The 24,207-nt window shown below is 57.8% G+C and overlaps 1 protein-coding gene across 1 annotated transcript in view; it reads left to right on the forward strand.

Annotated features, from left to right (window-relative positions):
- The window catches only part of DMBT1 (deleted in malignant brain tumors 1), a 97,277-nt gene that overhangs the window by 45,650 nt on the left and 27,420 nt on the right, over positions 1-24,207 (forward strand). The window contains exons 13-29 of the mRNA XM_064514465.1: positions 4,792-5,103; positions 6,137-6,169; positions 6,702-7,124; positions 8,158-8,190; positions 9,280-9,591; positions 10,625-10,657; positions 11,748-12,059; positions 13,093-13,125; positions 13,659-14,081; positions 15,115-15,147; positions 16,237-16,548; positions 17,582-17,614; positions 18,705-19,016; positions 20,050-20,082; positions 21,173-21,484; positions 22,518-22,550; positions 23,641-23,952. Of these exons, the coding sequence (XP_064370535.1) occupies positions 4,792-5,103; positions 6,137-6,169; positions 6,702-7,124; positions 8,158-8,190; positions 9,280-9,591; positions 10,625-10,657; positions 11,748-12,059; positions 13,093-13,125; positions 13,659-14,081; positions 15,115-15,147; positions 16,237-16,548; positions 17,582-17,614; positions 18,705-19,016; positions 20,050-20,082; positions 21,173-21,484; positions 22,518-22,550; positions 23,641-23,952 (3,294 nt within the window). The remainder of the gene's footprint in view (positions 1-4,791; positions 5,104-6,136; positions 6,170-6,701; positions 7,125-8,157; positions 8,191-9,279; positions 9,592-10,624; positions 10,658-11,747; positions 12,060-13,092; positions 13,126-13,658; positions 14,082-15,114; positions 15,148-16,236; positions 16,549-17,581; positions 17,615-18,704; positions 19,017-20,049; positions 20,083-21,172; positions 21,485-22,517; positions 22,551-23,640; positions 23,953-24,207) is intronic.

Genomic DNA, 24,207 nt, shown 5'->3' on the forward strand with positions numbered 1-24,207 from the left:
AATTCTCATCCTGCCCTCCAGAGAGCATGCAAATCTTGTGTATCCTTCTGTCACTCTATCTGTACTGTTCCAAAGTTTCAGTGGTAAAGGCTGAGGAGCTCATTATGGCATGGTAACCGTGGCTGGCTAGTTAACACCCATACCATCTGTTAATCCAAGATGCTGCATAAGATGATGAAAAATTACCAAGGCAACGGAAAATTTCTTTTCTAAAATTTCTTTTCTTCTATAGCCTTATCTATGCTGCTATAAGTTCAGAGCTGTGATTCAACACCAGTGGCAGCAGCATTAGAAAATGTAGCACAAATGCACTTAAATTTTTTTACTGCTCCATCCATTGACCTTATTTTGAACAATAAATTCATATTCAAGGTGTAGAACCTAGCCACCCTAATTTCTACCAGTGTTAATTGACCTAGAAACTAACTGATAAATCTTCAGCATTGTGAAGGGAAACCTTAAGTCACTGTTTTTCTACCTTTTTATTGCCTTATTTTTTAATGAAAACTTTCCTACCTTAAAAGAAAAAAGAATATTTTACAGAGCTTTGACCAGATCTTGCTGCCTTCCTTGCTTGTTCAGACTGGGATCAATTCCAACCAAATGAAAAGGAGTTCACACTTTTTAGCACACGCCAGTGAAAATGAGAAATGAATCTGATCCCTCAAGATTATTCTTATTTTCTTGGCTTTCAGAAGTTGAACATGAATTCTTCTTAAATGCATAACCAGTTTAATAGGCAGACTTAAGGAACCTAATACATAGTATATATATAGTTTCCTAAAGATATCCTCATTAATAGGCAATTACATGTTTATAACTATTAATAAGTGCTTTTGCTACATCTACTCATCAAAGTATTTATGCAAATGCTTAGTTTTATCTTATATATGCATACTGTGTGTGACAGGGATGCTGTTCAATGATTAAAGAAAAAAAAGGCTTTTTTATACCTGTCACAAATAATTTCATTACTTTGACTTGCCCAAACTAAAGGTAAACCACTCTTTGGGTTAAAGGCTCAGGAAAAACAAGTGCTCTATAACTTCTTCAATAATATTCTGCACTTAACACAAAGCCCCAACTTTGAAGACCCACAAAATATATATTGTTTTCTTTTATTCACTTGCTGAACATAGAATGCTGCCTTTCAACTGCATCCCCAGAAGAAAACATTAAAGATTGTTGGGACTGCTATTATATCAGTCCTTTATTTTCTGAAAAAATGTCTAAAACATTTTCAGATTTATGTTCATATTTCAGATTGTTGAAATACTTTTAGTAAGTATAACAGAGAAGATGTCTCCCTCTGAATATAGCCATTTTTAATATCAGTTGAATCACGACAAATTTATTCCTGTGTTAGTTTAAGTGAAGATGTGGATCCATCTACAGAATTTTTGCTCTGCTTCTTTCTCACTATGCCCACCTGAATTTAGACAGCTGAAGTCCTGTTACTGAACTTCTTTTTATTTAACACCTTTCACCATCTCTGGTGACTACTCAACGCCTAGATCAACAGGTTAATTAGTAATCTTTTCTCCGTGTTATTTTCTCTCTGAAGTCATATTTGGTAGTCTTGTAGTAGTTTAGACCTTGATCTTGGGAAATGAGCCAAACACACTGCTGCTGACATTGCTTTAGAGCCAACTTTCGCAGAACCAAATGGTAAGCATTGTGCTCAGATGGAAAGAGCTTTGATCATGATCAGCAAAAAGGAATTAAAGGGAACGAGACCACTAGGAAACATTGCCCTCCTTCTGAATGGGTGTGCATTAGCTGGCTTCAGATGGCTGACGGGTGACAGCAAAATGTCCCAAAATGAAAATATTGTAATCACACACCTACCAAGGAGTAACACAGGCATGTGTCCTTGATGCAGTTTAATGGCAGCAACAAACTCGGAATAACTGAATTATGTTGTCATCAGTGTCCATGGTTTCTTTCTCTGAAAGAAAAAATACACTCCAGACCCATAAAACTAATTTGCGCCTTCAGATCTCTAAAGGCTTTTTCTTCTGAAAGTGAGATAAATGTGTGGAATATTCCGTAAGTACCCAGCCCTCAGAAACAAGCCTGATCTGTAGAAGTATCCGTGCTACTATTCTGGGGAGATGATGCTGTGCTAGCCATCTGCTATGCCAGAGTGTAAGCAAGGAAGGGAGAAGAAGCTGATCAGCCATTATTTAAACAAGAAACAAACATACCTCTTGGGCTGTAAGGTACTGCAGGAAGAGGTGGGCTCTGGGTATTTGTGGTCATCCTTAGACAGCACTGCACTACAGATGACAATGATGGTTAAAAAAAAAAAAAGTAGAAATCCTCCCCTCCATTGCACACACTTGGGGTGGAGGGCACAGCTATCTGTGTGAGTGAGGATTATTTTCCACAGAGGTCAGCACATTGTGGAAAAAGACTATATTTTGCATATGTTGGCAATGGCGTGTATTATCAATTCATAGAAATGTAGGCTAAGCCTTTATATCTATCCTAAAACAGCACTCAAATTTAGGGACGGGTTCTTTGCTATAGTCGCCTATATTGTGGGCTCCAGTATTCATTGCAGTGGTAATTGGCCTGAAGAAAGGATTTGGCAGTATCTCTGGGCAAGTAACTATGATGTATGGATGCGGCTCTTGCAGTGAATTGCAGGCCTGCCCCCACGACTCGCGGACGGCAAGAGCAGGCGCTGCGGTCACACTGGAGTCTATTGCAATGGCAGCTGGGGAACGGTCTGCCACTAGTGCAGATGCAGATCTATGAATTACTGTTTGAATTGTAATTTCACATGGCCCTACTAGTGACATCCTCATAAAACAAGAGCTATGACTAATAGTAAATGAAATTTCTTTTCCTTGTATTTAGTAGGAAATTATGTTTAGTAACTTTCTTCCAATTGAAATTCTTCCAATTGAATTTCCAGTTTTCCAGCAATTCTATATTCTGACTGAGAACATAGATGTCATGTGCAGTTAGAGAGCCTAGAAAGAGCACTGGGGGCTTGGGGAAAATACCTTGGCATTAGGAAGAAGAGAGAGGAATGGGGAAACACAGAAAATGAAGAATTTATTGCAAAATCCCCTCAGAAGAAATGAGTGACAGTTTGTGCTATTTATTACATGGCAACAAAGAGGCAGGCTTTAAAAAAATATTTCCAGTGGTGTTAAACACATGACCCGAGAACATGTGTCTCTATTCGTGAGGATGCCCCACAGCCGCAATAACTGGAGATTGTGCCTGTAGGGTCAATGCCACCATTAGCCATCGCAGGGCTTGGGGGCTGACATTTGAAAAAGGCTTTGCAACCTGCTCCCTTTTGGTCACGATGCTGCTGCTCCTGCACAGATTGCGCTCAGCCACCACCACTTTCATTTATTTAATCCAATAATTGAAGAACCCTAAGCAACTTTCTCAGTAATGTAACTAGCACTATTCACTTTTCTGTTTCTTATCCTTTTGCAGAGACAGTAACTCCCTTGGTCACAGCAGAGCCCATTCCAGCTGGTGAGTTCTCCTTAGCCAAGTCTGGCCAAGTTAAACTGCTGACACACTTTACATAGTAACAGAAATTATTACCTTCCTATTGTTGCTGAGTAGGTAGAAATTTCAACAGAAATGTATGCACATAATATGAGCTTCTGAGACACTTGTGGTTCATTGCAGGGTTTTGCTGGTTCAGAATAGTGTCACTAGGGTGGGCTACGTTTGCACGGCGCAGGTGTGTTAGAGCCTGAAAGAGGAAAGGTTGTCGCGCCCTGTCCTCCCAGGTGTACACAGCACCCCAGGAGAGCTGCTACAGCAGGGCCCAGCCAAGCAGAGCTCCCTTGGGACAGCTGGTCAGCAGGGACATCAAGGCCAGTCCCCAATAGAGAGAATTTGTGCGTCAGCCACTCTCTTGACAAAACTCTGACATCAGCTTTTATTGTTTCAGGATGCTTTTGTGCTGCGAGAGGTCGCATTTTGGCCTGTGTGTAGACACACGCGCTCGTACATACGATTGCCATCCCCCCTCAAGGGCAGCCCAAAGACCACCAGCTGGTCTATAAGAATGCCAAAAGACGGGGTACTGCAAAACGCACCAACTAAAGAGCAGGCTCATCAAGCTCTAATTTCAATGGGAGCCTCATTACACCTTCATGTCCCTTTTGCTTCGGCCTGACAGTCTTTGCTTTGCTTAGCTTAGCTTACTCAAAAACACCAAAATCACTGACGCATGGCTTTTGCTTTCTCTTGGGACAGGGTCTACAGAGCACCCAGCAACGGGAACACCAGGTATTTGAGCTCACACAAATATTCCTCACTGGCTCGTGGAGGGGTTGCACGCTCTAAACAGAGGTGGAGAGAAATTCTCGCAAGCAAAAGCTGCTTGAAGCCAGCGCCTCTTTGGGGAAGGCAGCGAGGCGTTCTCCTGCAAGGCAGGGGGATGCTCTTCCTCACAGCAGTGCCCTGCACTGCCGAGGCACACGCAGAACTGTCCTCCCCAGGCAGAGGCTGGCGTCATGACTTCTGAACCACCTTTGATAGAGCGGCAATCCCAAATCCTCCACACAAAAGATGCAACATTAAAGGGAACCTCTGTCCTAAACAAAGCTACAAAGCAAGAAGGGCATGGCAGTAGGCCTCTGTTATGTTTCATGACTCGAAAGACTGAAGCGTGCCTTTTGCTTTCTCTTGGGACAGGGTCTACAGAGCACCCAACAACGGCAACACCAGGTATATCTGGGGAGCGTCCCCGGGAAGGCCGTCTCCAAGGCCGCCGCCTGACCACGCATCTTCCTCCGCTTCCCCCAGACATGTCCCTGCGGCTGGTGGGCGGCGGCGGCCCCTGCTTGGGGCGCCTCGAGGTCTTCCACAACGGGAGCTGGGGCACCGTCTGCGACGACGACTGGGACCTGAGGGATGCCGAGGTGGTGTGCAGGCAGCTGGGCTGCGGGGACGTCATCTCGGCCCGCGGCGACGCCTTTTTTGGGGAAGGCGCCGGCCCCGTGCTCCTGGACGAGGTGGCGTGCACGGGCGACGAGGCCTCGCTGGCGCAGTGCTCTCACCAAGGGCTGGGCACCCACGACTGCCGCCACAAGGAAGACGCCGGCGTCGTCTGTGCAGGTGCTCGCCTCCTCCCGTCCCATCCCCAGCCGGGGCCCCGGGCGGGCAGCGGCAGGCCAGAGCGCCGGGCGGGACGGCCGGGCACCGGGGACTCCATCCCGGGCCGCGGGGCACACGGAGGGACGAGCGCGACTCCCGGCACGCCCACCGCGCACCGGGCTCGCCTCGCCTTGGCCGGCGCGCTGCCGCGGGTGCAGGGGTTGCCGCAAGTCTCCGAGGGCTCGTGACAGACCTGCAGCTCTAGGGACCCCTGTCCTCCGCCTCGCGTCCTTGCTTCTCTCCTCCCCTGCCCTCCCCTTTGTCAGGGACCACGCAGGGCTCTGAGTTGACGGTTACGGAGAAACCTCATTCTGCCCCAATTCACAGCAAATCGCTGAGGTACTACTCTACGTACCCGGCAAGCCTCAGGAGAAACACTGGAGGAGCAGGAGTCACGGCCAGCCTGCCGGCGCACGTTCCTAGTCTGCCCCGTCCCTCTCCGTCCGCTGCAGCTTGCGCACCGCAAACCATGTCCCCGCGCGCACCGAGGGGGCGGGTTGCGGCACAAGGCACGCTCGCCTAAACGTTTCCACAATTTGCAGAGCAAAAGGGTCCTTTCCTAAGCAGCCAGCCAACCTGCTCCACCAACACGCCACGTCTTTAACTGAGAAGCAGCCCTGGTTCGCTCATCTTCCAGGCTCCCGTTCACCCTGGCCAGTTCTGCAGCAGTGCAGCTTCTTCCCTGCAAACAGCAGTTCGGGTTGGGTTCAGCCTGCCTGAGGAGTCAGGCCTGAAACGAGAGCTGTGCCCGCAGGATTTGCTGCTTTGCCCCGCCGTGGGCAGACGTTCTCCTCCGACACGGTGGCAGTGAAAATGGCACGATCGCTCAGCAGAAACACCAACCCGCGGGCTTCTCCAAGGCTTCGCAAAACGTCACCGGGGCCACGGTTTGGGGAGAGCCCTGACCGTGCTGCTGCTTCTCCCGCTTCATAACTGAAAGCGATGATCCAACTTGCATGATCTTTTTGACCGTTTTTGTTTTCTCTCCTGACAGTCCCCGTGGAGCCGACCACACCTGAAACAACAGGTATTTACTACTCTGCTGTCCGTGGATTTACCTCAGGGTTAGTCAAATATATCTCCTCCCGGTGAGGGCTGCGGATTCGCTCTGCCCTGAGCGGTGCCGAGTTGAGTTTCACGCTCTCGCGGAGGTGAAAGGCCCCTTCCCACACCACCAGCCCCCAGGCACTCAAGGCACGCAGGTGAACAGGCACCCAGCTCCTGGCTCTGGTTTCATGGGGCGGATTCGAGGACGCTTTTGTGCTGCGAGAGGTCGCATTTTGGCCTGTGTGTAGACACACGCGCTCGTACATACGATTGCCATCCCCCCTCAAGGGCAGCCCAAAGACCACCAGCTGGTCTATAAGAATGCCAAAAGACGGGGTACTGCAAAACGCACCAACTAAAGAGCAGGCTCATCAAGCTCTAATTTCAGTGGGAGCCTCATTACACCTTCATGTCCCTTTTGCTTCAGCCTGACAGTCTTTGCTTTGCTTAGCTTAGCTTACTCAAAAACACCAAAATCACTGACGCATGGCTTTTGCTTTCTCTTGGGACAGGGTCTACAGAGCACCCAACAACGGCAACACCAGGTATATCTGGGGAGCGTCCCCGGGAAGGCCGTCTCCAAGGCCGCCGCCTGACCACGCATCTTCCTCCGCTTCCCCCAGACATGTCCCTGCGGCTGGTGGGCGGCGGCGGCCCCTGCTTGGGGCGCCTCGAGGTCTTCCACAACGGGAGCTGGGGCACCGTCTGCGACGACGACTGGGACCTGAGGGATGCCGAGGTGGTGTGCAGGCAGCTGGGCTGCGGGGACGTCATCTCGGCCCGCGGCGACGCCTTTTTTGGGGAAGGCGCCGGCCCCGTGCTCCTGGACGAGGTGGCGTGCACGGGCGACGAGGCCTCGCTGGCGCAGTGCTCTCACCAAGGGCTGGGCACCCACGACTGCCGCCACAAGGAAGACGCCGGCGTCGTCTGTGCAGGTGCTCGCCTCCTCCCGTCCCATCCCCAGCCGGGGCCCCGGGCGGGCAGCGGCAGGCCAGAGCGCCGGGCGGGACGGCCGGGCACCGGGGACTCCATCCCGGGCCGCGGGGCACACGGAGGGACGAGCGCGACTCCCGGCACGCCCACCGCGCACCGGGCTCGCCTCGCCTTGGCCGGCGCGCTGCCGCGGGTGCAGGGGTTGCCGCAAGTCTCCAAGGGCTCGTGACAGACCTGCAGCTCTAGGGACCCCTGTCCTCCGCCTCGCGTCCTTGCTTCTCTCCTCCCCTGCCCTCCCCCTTGTCAGGGACCACGCAGGGCTCTGAGTTGACGGTTACGGAGAAACCTCATTCTGCCCCAATTCACAGCAAATCGCTGAGGTACTACTCTACATACCCGGCAAGCCTCAGGAGAAACACTGGAGGAGCAGGAGTCACGGCCAGCCTGCCGGCGCACGTTCCTAGTCTGCCCCGTCCCTCTCCGTCCGCTGCAGCTTGCGCACCGCAAACCATGTCCCCGCGCGCACCGAGGGGGCGGGTTGCGGCACAAGGCACGCTCGCCTAAACGTTTCCACAATTTGCAGAGCAAAAGGGTCCTTTCCTAAGCAGCCAGCCAACCTGCTCCACCAACACGCCACGTCTTTAACTGAGAAGCAGTCCTGGTTCGCTCATCTTCCAGGCTCCCGTTCACCCTGGCCAGTTCTGCAGCAGTGCAGCTTCTTCCCTGCAAACAGCAGTTCGGGTTGGGTTCAGCCTGCCTGAGGAGTCAGGCCTGAAACGAGAGCTGTGCCCGCAGGATTTGCTGCTTTGCCCCGCCGTGGGCAGACGTTCTCCTCCGACACGGTGGCAGTGAAAATGGCACGATCGCTCAGCAGAAACACCAACCCGCGGGCTTCTCCAAGGCTTCGCAAAACGTCACCGGGGCCACGGTTTGGGGAGAGCCCTGACCGTGCTGCTGCTTCTCCCGCTTCATAACTGAAAGCGATGATCCAACTTGCATGATCTTTTTGACCGTTTTTGTTTTCTCTCCTGACAGTCCCCGTGGAGCCGACCACACCTGAAACAACAGGTATTTACTACTCTGCTGTCCGTGGATTTACCTCAGGGTTAGTCAAATATATCTCCTCCCGGTGAGGGCTGCGGATTCGCTCTGCCCTGAGCGGTGCCGAGCTGAGTTTCACGCTCTCGCGGAGGTGAAAGGCCCCTTCCCACACCACCAGCCCCCAGGCACTCAAGGCACGCAGGTGAACAGGCACCCAGCTCCTGGCTCTGGTTTCATGGGGCGGATTCGAGGACGCTTTTGTGCTGCGAGAGGTCGCATTTTGGCCTGTGTGTAGACACACGCGCTCGTACATACGATTGCCATCCCCCCTCAAGGGCAGCCCAAAGACCACCAGCTGGTCTATAAGAATGCCAAAAGACGGGGTACTGCAAAACGCACCAACTAAAGAGCAGGCTCATCAAGCTCTAATTTCAATGGGAGCCTCATTACACCTTCATGTCCCTTTTGCTTCGGCCTGACAGTCTTTGCTTTGCCTAGCTTAGCTTACTCAAAAACACCAAAATCACTGACGCATGGCTTTTGCTTTCTCTTGGGACAGGGTCTACAGAGCACCCAGCAACGGGAACACCAGGTATTTGAGCTCACACAAATATTCCTCACTGGCTCGTGGAGTGGAGGGGTTGCGCGCTCTAAACAGAGGTGGAGAGAAATTCTCGCAAGCAAAAGCTGCTTGAAGCCAGCGCCTCTTTGGGGAAGGCAGCGAGGCGTTCTCCTGCAAGGCAGGGGGATGCTCTTCCTCACAGCAGTGCCCTGCACTGCCGAGGCACACGCAGAACTGTCCTCCCCAGGCAGAGGCTGGCGTCATGACTTCTGAACCATCTTTGATAGAGCGGCAATCCCAAATCCTCCACACAAAAGATGCAACATTAAAGGGAACCTCTGTCCTAAACAAAGCTACAAAGCAAGAAGGGCATGGCAGTAGGCCTCTGTTATGTTTCATGACTCGAAAGACTGAAGCGTGCCTTTTGCTTTCTCTTGGGACAGGGTCTACAGAGCACCCAACAACGGCAACACCAGGTATATCTGGGGAGCGTCCCCGGGAAGGCCGTTTCCAAGGCCGCCGCCTGACCACGCATCTTCCTCCGCTTCCCCCAGACATGTCCCTGCGGCTGGTGGGCGGCGGCGGCCCCTGCTTGGGGCGCCTCGAGGTCTTCCACAACGGGAGCTGGGGCACCGTCTGCGACGACGACTGGGACCTGAGGGATGCCGAGGTGGTGTGCAGGCAGCTGGGCTGCGGGGACGTCATCTCGGCCCGCGGCGACGCCTTTTTTGGGGAAGGCGCCGGCCCCGTGCTCCTGGACGAGGTGGCGTGCACGGGCGACGAGGCCTCGCTGGCGCAGTGCTCTCACCAAGGGCTGGGCACCCACGACTGCCGCCACAAGGAAGACGCCGGCGTCGTCTGTGCAGGTGCTCGCCTCCTCCCGTCCCATCCCCAGCCGGGGCCCCGGGCGGGCAGCGGCAGGCCAGAGCGCCGGGCGGGACGGCCGGGCACCGGGGACTCCATCCCGGGCCGCGGGGCACACGGAGGGACGAGCGCGACTCCCGGCACGCCCACCGCGCACCGGGCTCGCCTCGCCTTGGCCGGCGCGCTGCCGCGGGTGCAGGGGTTGCCGCAAGTCTCCAAGGGCTCGTGACAGACCTGCAGCTCTAGGGACCCCTGTCCTCCGCCTCGCGTCCTTGCTTCTCTCCTCCCCTGCCCTCCCCCTTGTCAGGGACCACGCAGGGCTCTGAGCTGACGGTTACGGAGAAACCTCATTCTGCCCCAATTCACAGCAAATCGCTGAGGTACTACTCTACGTACCCGGCAAGCCTCAGGAGAAACACTGGAGGAGCAGGAGTCACGGCCAGCCTGCCGGCGCACGTTCCTAGTCTGCCCCGTCCCTCTCCGTCCGCTGCAGCTTGCGCACCGCAAACCATGTCCCCGCGCGCACCGAGGGGGCGGGTTGCGGCACAAGGCACGCTCGCCTAAACGTTTCCACAATTTGCAGAGCAAAAGGGTCCTTTCCTAAGCAGCCAGCCAACCTGCTCCACCAACACGCCACGTCTTTAACTGAGAAGCAGTCCTGGTTCGCTCATCTTCCAGGCTCCCGTTCACCCTGGCCAGTTCTGCAGCAGTGCAGCTTCTTCCCTGCAAACAGCAGTTCGGGTTGGGTTCAGCCTGCCTGAGGAGTCAGGCCTGAAACGAGAGCTGTGCCCGCAGGATTTGCTGCTTTGCCCCGCCGTGGGCAGACGTTCTCCTCCGACACGGTGGCAGTGAAAATGGCACGATCGCTCAGCAGAAACACCAACCCGCGGGCTTCTCCAAGGCTTCGCAAAACGTCACCGGGGCCACGGTTTGGGGAGAGCCCTGACCGTGCTGCTGCTTCTCCCGCTTCATAACTGAAAGCGATGATCCAACTTGCATGATCTTTTTGACCGTTTTTGTTTTCTCTCCTGACAGTCCCCGTGGAGCCGACCACACCTGAAACAACAGGTATTTACTACTCTGCTGTCCGTGGATTTACCTCAGGGTTAGTCAAATATATCTCCTCCCGGTGAGGGCTGCGGATTCGCTCTGCCCTGAGCGGTGCCGAGCTGAGTTTCACGCTCTCGCGGAGGTGAAAGGCCCCTTCCCACACCACCAGCCCCCAGGCACTCAAGGCACGCAGGTGAACAGGCACCCCAGCTCCTGGCTCTGGTTTCATGGGGCGGATTCGAGGACGCTTTTGTGCTGCGAGAGGTCGCATTTTGGCCTGTGTGTAGACACACGCGCTCGTACATACGATTGCCATCCCCCCTCAAGGGCAGCCCAAAGACCACCAGCTGGTCTATAAGAATGCCAAAAGACGGGGTACTGCAAAACGCACCAACTAAAGAGCAGGCTCATCAAGCTCTAATTTCAATGGGAGCCTCATTACACCTTCATGTCCCTTTTGCTTCGGCCTGACAGTCTTTGCTTTGCCTAGCTTAGCTTACTCAAAAACACCAAAATCACTGACGCATGGCTTTTGCTTTCTCTTGGGACAGGGTCTACAGAGCACCCAGCAACGGGAACACCAGGTATTTGAGCTCACACAAATATTCCTCACTGGCTCGTGGAGTGGAGGGGTTGCGCGCTCTAAACAGAGGTGGAGAGAAATTCTCGCAAGCAAAAGCTGCTTGAAGCCAGCGCCTCTTTGGGGAAGGCAGCGAGGCGTTCTCCTGCAAGGCAGGGGGATGCTCTTCCTCACAGCAGTGCCCTGCACTGCCGAGGCACACGCAGAACTGTCCTCCCCAGGCAGAGGCTGGCGTCATGACTTCTGAACCACCTTTGATAGAGCGGCAATCCCAAATCCTCCACACAAAAGATGCAACATTAAAGGGAACCTCTGTCCTAAACAAAGCTACAAAGCAAGAAGGGCATGGCAGTAGGCCTCTGTTATGTTTCATGACTCGAAAGACTGAAGCGTGCCTTTTGCTTTCTCTTGGGACAGGGTCTACAGAGCACCCAACAACGGCAACACCAGGTATATCTGGGGAGCGTCCCCGGGAAGGCCGTTTCCAAGGCCGCCGCCTGACCACGCATCTTCCTCCGCTTCCCCCAGACATGTCCCTGCGGCTGGTGGGCGGCGGCGGCCCCTGCTTGGGGCGCCTCGAGGTCTTCCACAACGGGAGCTGGGGCACCGTCTGCGACGACGACTGGGACCTGAGGGATGCCGAGGTGGTGTGCAGGCAGCTGGGCTGCGGGGACGTCATCTCGGCCCGCGGCGACGCCTTTTTTGGGGAAGGCGCCGGCCCCGTGCTCCTGGACGAGGTGGCGTGCACGGGCGACGAGGCCTCGCTGGCGCAGTGCTCTCACCAAGGGCTGGGCACCCACGACTGCCGCCACAAGGAAGACGCCGGCGTCGTCTGTGCAGGTGCTCGCCTCCTCCCGTCCCATCCCCAGCCGGGGCCCCGGGCGGGCAGCGGCAGGCCAGAGCGCCGGGCGGGACGGCCGGGCACCGGGGACTCCATCCCGGGCCGCGGGGCACACGGAGGGACGAGCGCGCCTCCCGGCACGCCCACCGCGCACCGGGCTCGCCTCGCCTTGGCCGGCGCGCTGCCGCGGGTGCAGGGGTTGCCGCAAGTCTCCGAGGGCTCGTGACAGACCTGCAGCTCTAGGGACCCCTGTCCTCCGCCTCGCGTCCTTGCTTCTCTCCTCCCCTCCCCTCCCCCTTGTCAGGGACCACGCAGGGCTCTGAGCTGACGGTTACGGAGAAACCTCATTCTGCCCCAATTCACAGCAAATCGCTGAGGTACTACTCTACGTACCCGGCAAGCCTCAGGAGAAACACTGGAGGAGCAGGAGTCACGGCCAGCCTGCCGGCGCACGTTCCTAGTCTGCCCCGTCCCTCTCCGTCCGCTGCAGCTTGCGCACCGCAAACCATGTCCCCGCGCGCACCGAGGGGGCGGGTTGCGGCACAAGGCACGCTCGCCTAAACGTTTCCACAATTTGCAGAGCAAAAGGGTCCTTTCCTAAGCAGCCAGCCAACCTGCTCCACCAACACGCCACGTCTTTAACTGAGAAGCAGCCCTGGTTCGCTCATCTTCCAGGCTCCCGTTCACCCTGGCCAGTTCTGCAGCAGTGCAGCTTCTTCCCTGCAAACAGCAGTTCGGGTTGGGTTCAGCCTGCCTGAGGAGTCAGGCCTGAAACGAGAGCTGTGCCCGCAGGATTTGCTGCTTTGCCCCGCCGTGGGCAGACGTTCTCCTCCGACACGGTGGCAGTGAAAATGGCACGATCGCTCAGCAGAAACACCAACCCGCGGGCTTCTCCAAGGCTTCGCAAAACGTCACCGGGGCCACGGTTTGGGGAGAGCCCTGACCGTGCTGCTGCTTCTCCCGCTTCATAACTGAAAGCGATGATCCAACTTGCATGATCTTTTTGACCGTTTTTGTTTTCTCTCCTGACAGTCCCCGTGGAGCCGACCACACCTGAAACAACAGGTATTTACTACTCTGCTGTCCGTGGATTTACCTCAGGGTTAGTCAAATATATCTCCTCCCGGTGAGGGCTGCGGATTCGCTCTGCCCTGAGCGGTGCCGAGTTGAGTTTCACGCTCTCGCGGAGGTGAAAGGCCCCTTCCCACACCACCAGCCCCCAGGCACTCAAGGCACGCAGGTGAACAGGCACCCCAGCTCCTGGCTCTGGTTTCATGGGGCGGATTCGAGGACGCTTTTGTGCTGCGAGAGGTCGCATTTTGGCCTGTGTGTAGACACACGCGCTCGTACATACGATTGCCATCCCCCCTCAAGGGCAGCCCAAAGACCACCAGCTGGTCTATAAGAATGCCAAAAGACGGGGTACTGCAAAACGCACCAACTAAAGAGCAGGCTCATCAAGCTCTAATTTCAATGGGAGCCTCATTACACCTTCATGTCCCTTTTGCTTCAGCCTGACAGTCTTTGCTTTGCTTAGCTTAGCTTACTCAAAAACACCAAAATCACTGACGCATGGCTTTTGCTTTCTCTTGGGACAGGGTCTACAGAGCACCCAACAACGGCAACACCAGGTATATCTGGGGAGCGTCCCCGGGAAGGCCGTCTCCAAGGCCGCCGCCTGACCACGCATCTTCCTCCGCTTCCCCCAGACATGTCCCTGCGGCTGGTGGGCGGCGGCGGCCCCTGCTTGGGGCGCCTCGAGGTCTTCCACAACGGGAGCTGGGGCACCGTCTGCGACGACGACTGGGACCTGAGGGATGCCGAGGTGGTGTGCAGGCAGCTGGGCTGCGGGGACGTCATCTCGGCCCGCGGCGACGCCTTTTTTGGGGAAGGCGCCGGCCCCGTGCTCCTGGACGAGGTGGCGTGCACGGGCGACGAGGCCTCGCTGGCGCAGTGCTCTCACCAAGGGCTGGGCACCCACGACTGCCGCCACAAGGAAGACGCCGGCGTCGTCTGTGCAGGTGCTCGCCTCCTCCCGTCCCATCCCCAGCCGGGGCCCCGGGCGGGCAGCGGCAGGCCAGAGCGCCGGGCGGGACGGCCGGGCACCGGGGACTCCATCCCGGGCCGCGGGGCACACGGAGGGACGAGCGCGACTCCCGGCACGCCCACCGCGCACCGGGCTCGCCTCGCCTTGGCCGGCGCGCTGCCGCGGGTGCAGGGGTTGCCGCAAGTCTCCAAGGGCTCGTGACAGACCTGCAGCTCTAGGGACCCCTGTCCTCCGCCTCGCGTCCTTGCTTCTCTCCTCCCCTGCCCTCCCCCTTGTCAGGGACCACGCAGGGCTCTGAGTTGACGGTTACGGAGAAACCTCATTCTGCCCCAATTCACAGCAAATCGCTGAGGTACTACTCTACATACCCGGCAAGCCTCAGGAGAAACACTGGAGGAGCAGGAGTCACGGCCAGCCTGCCGGCGCACGTTCCTAGTCTGCCCCGTCCCTCTCCGTCCGCTGCAGCTTGCGCACCGCAAACCATGTCCCCGCGCGCACCGAGGGGGCGGGTTGCGGCACAAGGCACGCTCGCCTAAACGTTTCCACAATTTGCAGAGCAAAAGGGTCCTTTCCTAAGCAGCCAGCCAACCTGCTCCACCAACACGCCACGTCTTTAACTGAGAAGCAGTCCTGGTTCGCTCATCTTCCAGGCTCCCGTTCACCCTGGCCAGTTCTGCAGCAGTGCAGCTTCTTCCCTGCAAACAGCAGTTCGGGTTGGGTTCAGCCTGCCTGAGGAGTCAGGCCTGAAACGAGAGCTGTGCCCGCAGGATTTGCTGCTTTGCCCCGCCGTGGGCAGACGTTCTCCTCCGACACGGTGGCAGTGAAAATGGCACGATCGCTCAGCAGAAACACCAACCCGCGGGCTTCTCCAAGGCTTCGCAAAACGTCACCGGGGCCACGGTTTGGGGAGAGCCCTGACCGTGCTGCTGCTTCTCCCGCTTCATAACTGAAAGCGATGATCCAACTTGCATGATCTTTTTGACCGTTTTTGTTTTCTCTCCTGACAGTCCCCGTGGAGCCGACCACACCTGAAACAACAGGTATTTACTACTCTGCTGTCCGTGGATTTACCTCAGGGTTAGTCAAATATATCTCCTCCCGGTGAGGGCTGCGGATTCGCTCTGCCCTGAGCGGTGCCGAGCTGAGTTTCACGCTCTCGCGGAGGTGAAAGGCCCCTTCCCACACCACCAGCCCCCAGGCACTCAAGGCACGCAGGTGAACAGGCACCCAGCTCCTGGCTCTGGTTTCATGGGGCGGATTCGAGGACGCTTTTGTGCTGCGAGAGGTCGCATTTTGGCCTGTGTGTAGACACACGCGCTCGTACATACGATTGCCATCCCCCCTCAAGGGCAGCCCAAAGACCACCAGCTGGTCTATAAGAATGCCAAAAGACGGGGTACTGCAAAACGCACCAACTAAAGAGCAGGCTCATCAAGCTCTAATTTCAATGGGAGCCTCATTACACCTTCATGTCCCTTTTGCTTCGGCCTGACAGTCTTTGCTTTGCCTAGCTTAGCTTACTCAAAAACACCAAAATCACTGACGCATGGCTTTTGCTTTCTCTTGGGACAGGGTCTACAGAGCACCCAGCAACGGGAACACCAGGTATTTGAGCTCACACAAATATTCCTCACTGGCTCGTGGAGTGGAGGGGTTGCGCGCTCTAAACAGAGGTGGAGAGAAATTCTCGCAAGCAAAAGCTGCTTGAAGCCAGCGCCTCTTTGGGGAAGGCAGCGAGGCGTTCTCCTGCAAGGCAGGGGGATGCTCTTCCTCACAGCAGTGCCCTGCACTGCCGAGGCACACGCAGAACTGTCCTCCCCAGGCAGAGGCTGGCGTCATGACTTCTGAACCATCTTTGATAGAGCGGCAATCCCAAATCCTCCACACAAAAGATGCAACATTAAAGGGAACCTCTGTCCTAAACAAAGCTACAAAGCAAGAAGGGCATGGCAGTAGGCCTCTGTTATGTTTCATGACTCGAAAGACTGAAGCGTGCCTTTTGCTTTCTCTTGGGACAGGGTCTACAGAGCACCCAACAACGGCAACACCAGGTATATCTGGGGAGCGTCCCCGGGAAGGCCGTTTCCAAGGCCGCCGCCTGACCACGCATCTTCCTCCGCTTCCCCCAGACATGTCCCTGCGGCTGGTGGGCGGCGGCGGCCCCTGCTTGGGGCGCCTCGAGGTCTTCCACAACGGGAGCTGGGGCACCGTCTGCGACGACGACTGGGACCTGAGGGATGCCGAGGTGGTGTGCAGGCAGCTGGGCTGCGGGGACGTCATCTCGGCCCGCGGCGACGCCTTTTTTGGGGAAGGCGCCGGCCCCGTGCTCCTGGACGAGGTGGCGTGCACGGGCGACGAGGCCTCGCTGGCGCAGTGCTCTCACCAAGGGCTGGGCACCCACGACTGCCGCCACAAGGAAGACGCCGGCGTCGTCTGTGCAGGTGCTCGCCTCCTCCCGTCCCATCCCCAGCCGGGGCCCCGGGCGGGCAGCGGCAGGCCAGAGCGCCGGGCGGGACGGCCGGGCACCGGGGACTCCATCCCGGGCCGCGGGGCACACGGAGGGACGAGCGCGACTCCCGGCACGCCCACCGCGCACCGGGCTCGCCTCGCCTTGGCCGGCGCGCTGCCGCGGGTGCAGGGGTTGCCGCAAGTCTCCAAGGGCTCGTGACAGACCTGCAGCTCTAGGGACCCCTGTCCTCCGCCTCGCGTCCTTGCTTCTCTCCTCCCCTGCCCTCCCCCTTGTCAGGGACCACGCAGGGCTCTGAGCTGACGGTTACGGAGAAACCTCATTCTGCCCCAATTCACAGCAAATCGCTGAGGTACTACTCTACGTACCCGGCAAGCCTCAGGAGAAACACTGGAGGAGCAGGAGTCACGGCCAGCCTGCCGGCGCACGTTCCTAGTCTGCCCCGTCCCTCTCCGTCCGCTGCAGCTTGCGCACCGCAAACCATGTCCCCGCGCGCACCGAGGGGGCGGGTTGCGGCACAAGGCACGCTCGCCTAAACGTTTCCACAATTTGCAGAGCAAAAGGGTCCTTTCCTAAGCAGCCAGCCAACCTGCTCCACCAACACGCCACGTCTTTAACTGAGAAGCAGTCCTGGTTCGCTCATCTTCCAGGCTCCCGTTCACCCTGGCCAGTTCTGCAGCAGTGCAGCTTCTTCCCTGCAAACAGCAGTTCGGGTTGGGTTCAGCCTGCCTGAGGAGTCAGGCCTGAAACGAGAGCTGTGCCCGCAGGATTTGCTGCTTTGCCCCGCCGTGGGCAGACGTTCTCCTCCGACACGGTGGCAGTGAAAATGGCACGATCGCTCAGCAGAAACACCAACCCGCGGGCTTCTCCAAGGCTTCGCAAAACGTCACCGGGGCCACGGTTTGGGGAGAGCCCTGACCGTGCTGCTGCTTCTCCCGCTTCATAACTGAAAGCGATGATCCAACTTGCATGATCTTTTTGACCGTTTTTGTTTTCTCTCCTGACAGTCCCCGTGGAGCCGACCACACCTGAAACAACAGGTATTTACTACTCTGCTGTCCGTGGATTTACCTCAGGGTTAGTCAAATATATCTCCTCCCGGTGAGGGCTGCGGATTCGCTCTGCCCTGAGCGGTGCCGAGCTGAGTTTCACGCTCTCGCGGAGGTGAAAGGCCCCTTCCCACACCACCAGCCCCCAGGCACTCAAGGCACGCAGGTGAACAGGCACCCCAGCTCCTGGCTCTGGTTTCATGGGGCGGATTCGAGGACGCTTTTGTGCTGCGAGAGGTCGCATTTTGGCCTGTGTGTAGACACACGCGCTCGTACATACGATTGCCATCCCCCCTCAAGGGCAGCCCAAAGACCACCAGCTGGTCTATAAGAATGCCAAAAGACGGGGTACTGCAAAACGCACCAACTAAAGAGCAGGCTCATCAAGCTCTAATTTCAATGGGAGCCTCATTACACCTTCATGTCCCTTTTGCTTCGGCCTGACAGTCTTTGCTTTGCCTAGCTTAGCTTACTCAAAAACACCAAAATCACTGACGCATGGCTTTTGCTTTCTCTTGGGACAGGGTCTACAGAGCACCCAGCAACGGGAACACCAGGTATTTGAGCTCACACAAATATTCCTCACTGGCTCGTGGAGTGGAGGGGTTGCGCGCTCTAAACAGAGGTGGAGAGAAATTCTCGCAAGCAAAAGCTGCTTGAAGCCAGCGCCTCTTTGGGGAAGGCAGCGAGGCGTTCTCCTGCAAGGCAGGGGGATGCTCTTCCTCACAGCAGTGCCCTGCACTGCCGAGGCACACGCAGAACTGTCCTCCCCAGGCAGAGGCTGGCGTCATGACTTCTGAACCACCTTTGATAGAGCGGCAATCCCAAATCCTCCACACAAAAGATGCAACATTAAAGGGAACCTCTGTCCTAAACAAAGCTACAAAGCAAGAAGGGCATGGCAGTAGGCCTCTGTTATGTTTCATGACTCGAAAGACTGAAGCGTGCCTTTTGCTTTCTCTTGGGACAGGGTCTACAGAGCACCCAACAACGGCAACACCAGGTATATCTGGGGAGCGTCCCCGGGAAGGCCGTTTCCAAGGCCGCCGCCTGACCACGCATCTTCCTCCGCTTCCCCCAGACATGTCCCTGCGGCTGGTGGGCGGCGGCGGCCCCTGCTTGGGGCGCCTCGAGGTCTTCCACAACGGGAGCTGGGGCACCGTCTGCGACGACGACTGGGACCTGAGGGATGCCGAGGTGGTGTGCAGGCAGCTGGGCTGCGGGGACGTCATCTCGGCCCGCGGCGACGCCTTTTTTGGGGAAGGCGCCGGCCCCGTGCTCCTGGACGAGGTGGCGTGCACGGGCGACGAGGCCTCGCTGGCGCAGTGCTCTCACCAAGGGCTGGGCACCCACGACTGCCGCCACAAGGAAGACGCCGGCGTCGTCTGTGCAGGTGCTCGCCTCCTCCCGTCCCATCCCCAGCCGGGGCCCCGGGCGGGCAGCGGCAGGCCAGAGCGCCGGGCGGGACGGCCGGGCACCGGGGACTCCATCCCGGGCCGCGGGGCACACGGAGGGACGAGCGCGCCTCCCGGCACGCCCACCGCGCACCGGGCTCGCCTCGCCTTGGCCGGCGCGCTGCCGCGGGTGCAGGGGTTGCCGCAAGTCTCCGAGGGCTCGTGACAGACCTGCAGCTCTAGGGACCCCTGTCCTCCGCCTCGCGTCCTTGCTTCTCTCCTCCCCTCCCCTCCCCCTTGTCAGGGACCACGCAGGGCTCTGAGCTGACGGTTACGGAGAAACCTCATTCTGCCCCAATTCACAGCAAATCGCTGAGGTACTACTCTACGTACCCGGCAAGCCTCAGGAGAAACACTGGAGGAGCAGGAGTCACGGCCAGCCTGCCGGCGCACGTTCCTAGTCTGCCCCGTCCCTCTCCGTCCGCTGCAGCTTGCGCACCGCAAACCATGTCCCCGCGCGCACCGAGGGGGCGGGTTGCGGCACAAGGCACGCTCGCCTAAACGTTTCCACAATTTGCAGAGCAAAAGGGTCCTTTCCTAAGCAGCCAGCCAACCTGCTCCACCAACACGCCACGTCTTTAACTGAGAAGCAGCCCTGGTTCGCTCATCTTCCAGGCTCCCGTTCACCCTGGCCAGTTCTGCAGCAGTGCAGCTTCTTCCCTGCAAACAGCAGTTCGGGTTGGGTTCAGCCTGCCTGAGGAGTCAGGCCTGAAACGAGAGCTGTGCCCGCAGGATTTGCTGCTTTGCCCCGCCGTGGGCAGACGTTCTCCTCCGACACGGTGGCAGTGAAAATGGCACGATCGCTCAGCAGAAACACCAACCCGCGGGCTTCTCCAAGGCTTCGCAAAACGTCACCGGGGCCACGGTTTGGGGAGAGCCCTGACCGTGCTGCTGCTTCTCCCGCTTCATAACTGAAAGCGATGATCCAACTTGCATGATCTTTTTGACCGTTTTTGTTTTCTCTCCTGACAGTCCCCGTGGAGCCGACCACACCTGAAACAACAGGTATTTACTACTCTGCTGTCCGTGGATTTACCTCAGGGTTAGTCAAATATATCTCCTCCCGGTGAGGGCTGCGGATTCGCTCTGCCCTGAGCGGTGCCGAGTTGAGTTTCACGCTCTCGCGGAGGTGAAAGGCCCCTTCCCACACCACCAGCCCCCAGGCACTCAAGGCACGCAGGTGAACAGGCACCCCAGCTCCTGGCTCTGGTTTCATGGGGCGGATTCGAGGACGCTTTTGTGCTGCGAGAGGTCGCATTTTGGCCTGTGTGTAGACACACGCGCTCGTACATACGATTGCCATCCCCCCTCAAGGGCAGCCCAAAGACCACCAGCTGGTCTATAAGAATGCCAAAAGACGGGGTACTGCAAAACGCACCAACTAAAGAGCAGGCTCATCAAGCTCTAATTTCAATGGGAGCCTCATTACACCTTCATGTCCCTTTTGCTTCGGCCTGACAGTCTTTGCTTTGCTTAGCTTAGCTTACTCAAAAACACCAAAATCACTGACGCATGGCTTTTGCTTTCTCTTGGGACAGGGTCTACAGAGCACCCAGCAACGGGAACACCAGGTATTTGAGCTCACACAAATATTCCTCACTGGCTCGTGGAGTGGAGGGGTTGCGCGCTCTAAACAGAGGTGGAGAGAAATTCTCGCAAGCAAAAGCTGCTTGAAGCCAGCGCCTCTTTGGGGAAGGCAGCGAGGCGTTCTCCTGCAAGGCAGGGGGATGCTCTTCCTCACAGCAGTGCCCTGCACTGCCGAGGCACACGCAGAACTGTCCTCCCCAGGCAGAGGCTGGCGTCATGACTTCTGAACCACCTTTGATAGAGCGGCAATCCCAAATCCTCCACACAAAAGATGCAACATTAAAGGGAACCTCTGTCCTAAACAAAGCTACAAAGCAAGAAGGGCATGGCAGTAGGCCTCTGTTATGTTTCATGACTCGAAAGACTGAAGCGTGCCTTTTGCTTTCTCTTGGGACAGGGTCTACAGAGCACCCAACAACGGCAACACCAGGTATATCTGGGGAGCGTCCCCGGGAAGGCCGTCTCCAAGGCCGCCGCCTGACCACGCATCTTCCTCCGCTTCCCCCAGACATGTCCCTGCGGCTGGTGGGCGGCGGCGGCCCCTGCTTGGGGCGCCTCGAGGTCTTCCACAACGGGAGCTGGGGCACCGTCTGCGACGACGACTGGGACCTGAGGGATGCCGAGGTGGTGTGCAGGCAGCTGGGCTGCGGGGACGTCATCTCGGCCCGCGGCGACGCCTTTTTTGGGGAAGGCGCCGGCCCCGTGCTCCTGGACGAGGTGGCGTGCACGGGCGACGAGGCCTCGCTGGCGCAGTGCTCTCACCAAGGGCTGGGCACCCACGACTGCCGCCACAAGGAAGACGCCGGCGTCGTCTGTGCAGGTGCTCGCCTCCTCCCGTCCCATCCCCAGCCGGGGCCCCGGGCGGGCAGCGGCAGGCCAGAGCGCCGGGCGGGACGGCCGGGCACCGGGGACTCCATCCCGGGCCGCGGGGCACACGGAGGGACGAGCGCGCCTCCCGGCACGCCCACCGCGCACCGGGCTCGCCTCGCCTTGGCCGGCGCGCTGCCGCGGGTGCAGGGGTTGCCGCAAGTCTCCGAGGGCTCGTGACAGACCTGCAGCTCTAGGGACCCCTGTCCTCCGCCTCGCGTCCTTGCTTCTCTCCTCCCCTCCCCTCCCCTGTGTCAGGGACCACGCAGGGCTCTGAGCTGACGGTTACGGAGAAACCTCATTCTGCCCCAATTCACAGCAAATCGCTGAGGTACTACTCTACGTACCCGGCAAGCCTCAGGAGAAACACTGGAGGAGCAGGAGTCACGGCCAGCCTGCCGGCGCACGTTCCTAGTCTGCCCCGTCCCTCTCCGTCCGCTGCAGCTTGCGCACCGCAAACCATGTCCCCGCGCGCACCGAGGGGGCGGGTTGCGGCACAAGGCACGCTCGCCTAAACGTTTCCACAATTTGCAGAGCAAAAGGGTCCTTTCCTAAGCAGCCAGCCAACCTGCTCCACCAACACGCCACGTCTTTAACTGAGAAGCAGCCCTGGTTCGCTCATCTTCCAGGCTCCCGTTCACCCTGGCCAGTTCTGCAGCAGTGCAGCTTCTTCCCTGCAAACAGCAGTTCGGGTTGGGTTCAGCCTGCCTGAGGAGTCAGGCCTGAAACGAGAGCTGTGCCCGCAGGATTTGCTGCTTTGCCCCGCCGTGGGCAGACGTTCTCCTCCGACACGGTGGCAGTGAAAATGGCACGATCGCTCAGCAGAAACACCAACCCGCGGGCTTCTCCAAGGCTTCGCAAAACGTCACCGGGGCCACGGTTTGGGGAGAGCCCTGACCGTGCTGCTGCTTCTCCCGCTTCATAACTGAAAGCGATGATCCAACTTGCATGATCTTTTTGACCGTTTTTGTTTTCTCTCCTGACAGTCCCCGTGGAGCCGACCACACCTGAAACAACAGGTATTTACTACTCTGCTGTCCGTGGATTTACCTCAGGGTTAGTCAAATATATCTCCTCCCGGTGAGGGCTGCGGATTCGCTCTGCCCTGAGCGGTGCCGAGTTGAGTTTCACGCTCTCGCGGAGGTGAAAGGCCCCTTCCCGCACCACCAGCCCCCAGGCACTCAAGGCACGCAGGTGAACAGGCACCCCAGCTCCTGGCTCTGGTTTCATGGGGCGGATTCGAGGACGCTTTTGTGCTGCGAGAGGTCGCATTTTGGCCTGTGTGTAGACACACGCGCTCGTACATACGATTGCCATCCCCCCTCAAGGGCAGCCCAAAGACCACCAGCTGGTCTATAAGAATGCCAAAAGACGGGGTACTGCAAAACGCACCAACTAAAGAGCAGGCTCATCAAGCTCTAATTTCAGTGGGAGCCTCATTACACCTTCATGTCCCTTTTGCTTCGGCCTGACAGTCTTTGCTTTGCTTAGCTTAGCTTACTCAAAAACACCAAAATCACTGACGCATGGCTTTTGCTTTCTCTTGGGACAGGGTCTACAGAGCACCCAGCAACGGGAACACCAGGTATTTGAGCTCACACAAATATTCCTCACTGGCTCGTGGAGTGGAGGGGTTGCGCGCTCTAAACAGAGGTGGAGAGAAATTCTCGCAAGCAAAAGCTGCTTGAAGCCAGCGCCTCTTTGGGGAAGGCAGCGAGGCGTTCTCCTGCAAGGCAGGGGGATGCTCTTCCTCACAGCAGTGCCCTACACTGCCGAGGCACACGCAGAACTGTCCTCCCCAGGCAGAGGCTGGCGTCATGACTTCTGAACCACCTTTGATAGAGCGGCAATCCCAAATCCTCCACACAAAAGATGCAACATTAAAGGGAACCTCTGTCCTAAACAAAGCTACAAAGCAAGAAGGGCATGGCAGTAGGCCTCTGTTATGTTTCATGACTCGAAAGACTGAAGCGTGCCTTTTGCTTTCTCTTGGGACAGGGTCTACAGAGCACCCAACAACGGCAACACCAGGTATATCTGGGGAGCGTCCCCGGGAAGGCCGTCTCCAAGGCCGCCGCCTGACCACGCATCTTCCTCCGCTTCCCCCAGACATGTCCCTGCGGCTGGTGGGCGGCGGCGGCCCCTGCTTGGGGCGCCTCGAGGTCTTCCACAACGGGAGCTGGGGCACCGTCTGCGACGACGACTGGGACCTGAGGGATGCCGAGGTGGTGTGCAGGCAGCTGGGCTGCGGGGACGTCATCTCGGCCCGCGGCGACGCCTTTTTTGGGGAAGGCGCCGGCCCCGTGCTCCTGGACGAGGTGGCGTGCACGGGCGACGAGGCCTCGCTGGCGCAGTGCTCTCACCAAGGGCTGGGCACCCACGACTGCCGCCACAAGGAAGACGCCGGCGTCGTCTGTGCAGGTGCTCGCCTCCTCCCGTCCCATCCCCAGCCGGGGCCCCGGGCGGGCAGCGGCAGGCCAGAGCGCCGGGCGGGACGGCCGGGCACCGGGGACTCCATCCCGGGCCGCGGGGCACACGGAGGGACGAGCGCGCCTCCCGGCACGCCCACCGCGCACCGGGCTCGCCTCGCCTTGGCCGGCGCGCTGCCGCGGGTGCAGGGGTTGCCGCAAGTCTCCGAGGGCTCGTGACAGACCTGCAGCTCTAGGGACCCCTGTC

Source organism: Dromaius novaehollandiae, chromosome 6 (genome assembly GCF_036370855.1).
Source record: "Dromaius novaehollandiae isolate bDroNov1 chromosome 6, bDroNov1.hap1, whole genome shotgun sequence".
In the NCBI taxonomy this organism is placed as follows: domain Eukaryota; kingdom Metazoa; phylum Chordata; class Aves; order Casuariiformes; family Dromaiidae; genus Dromaius; species Dromaius novaehollandiae.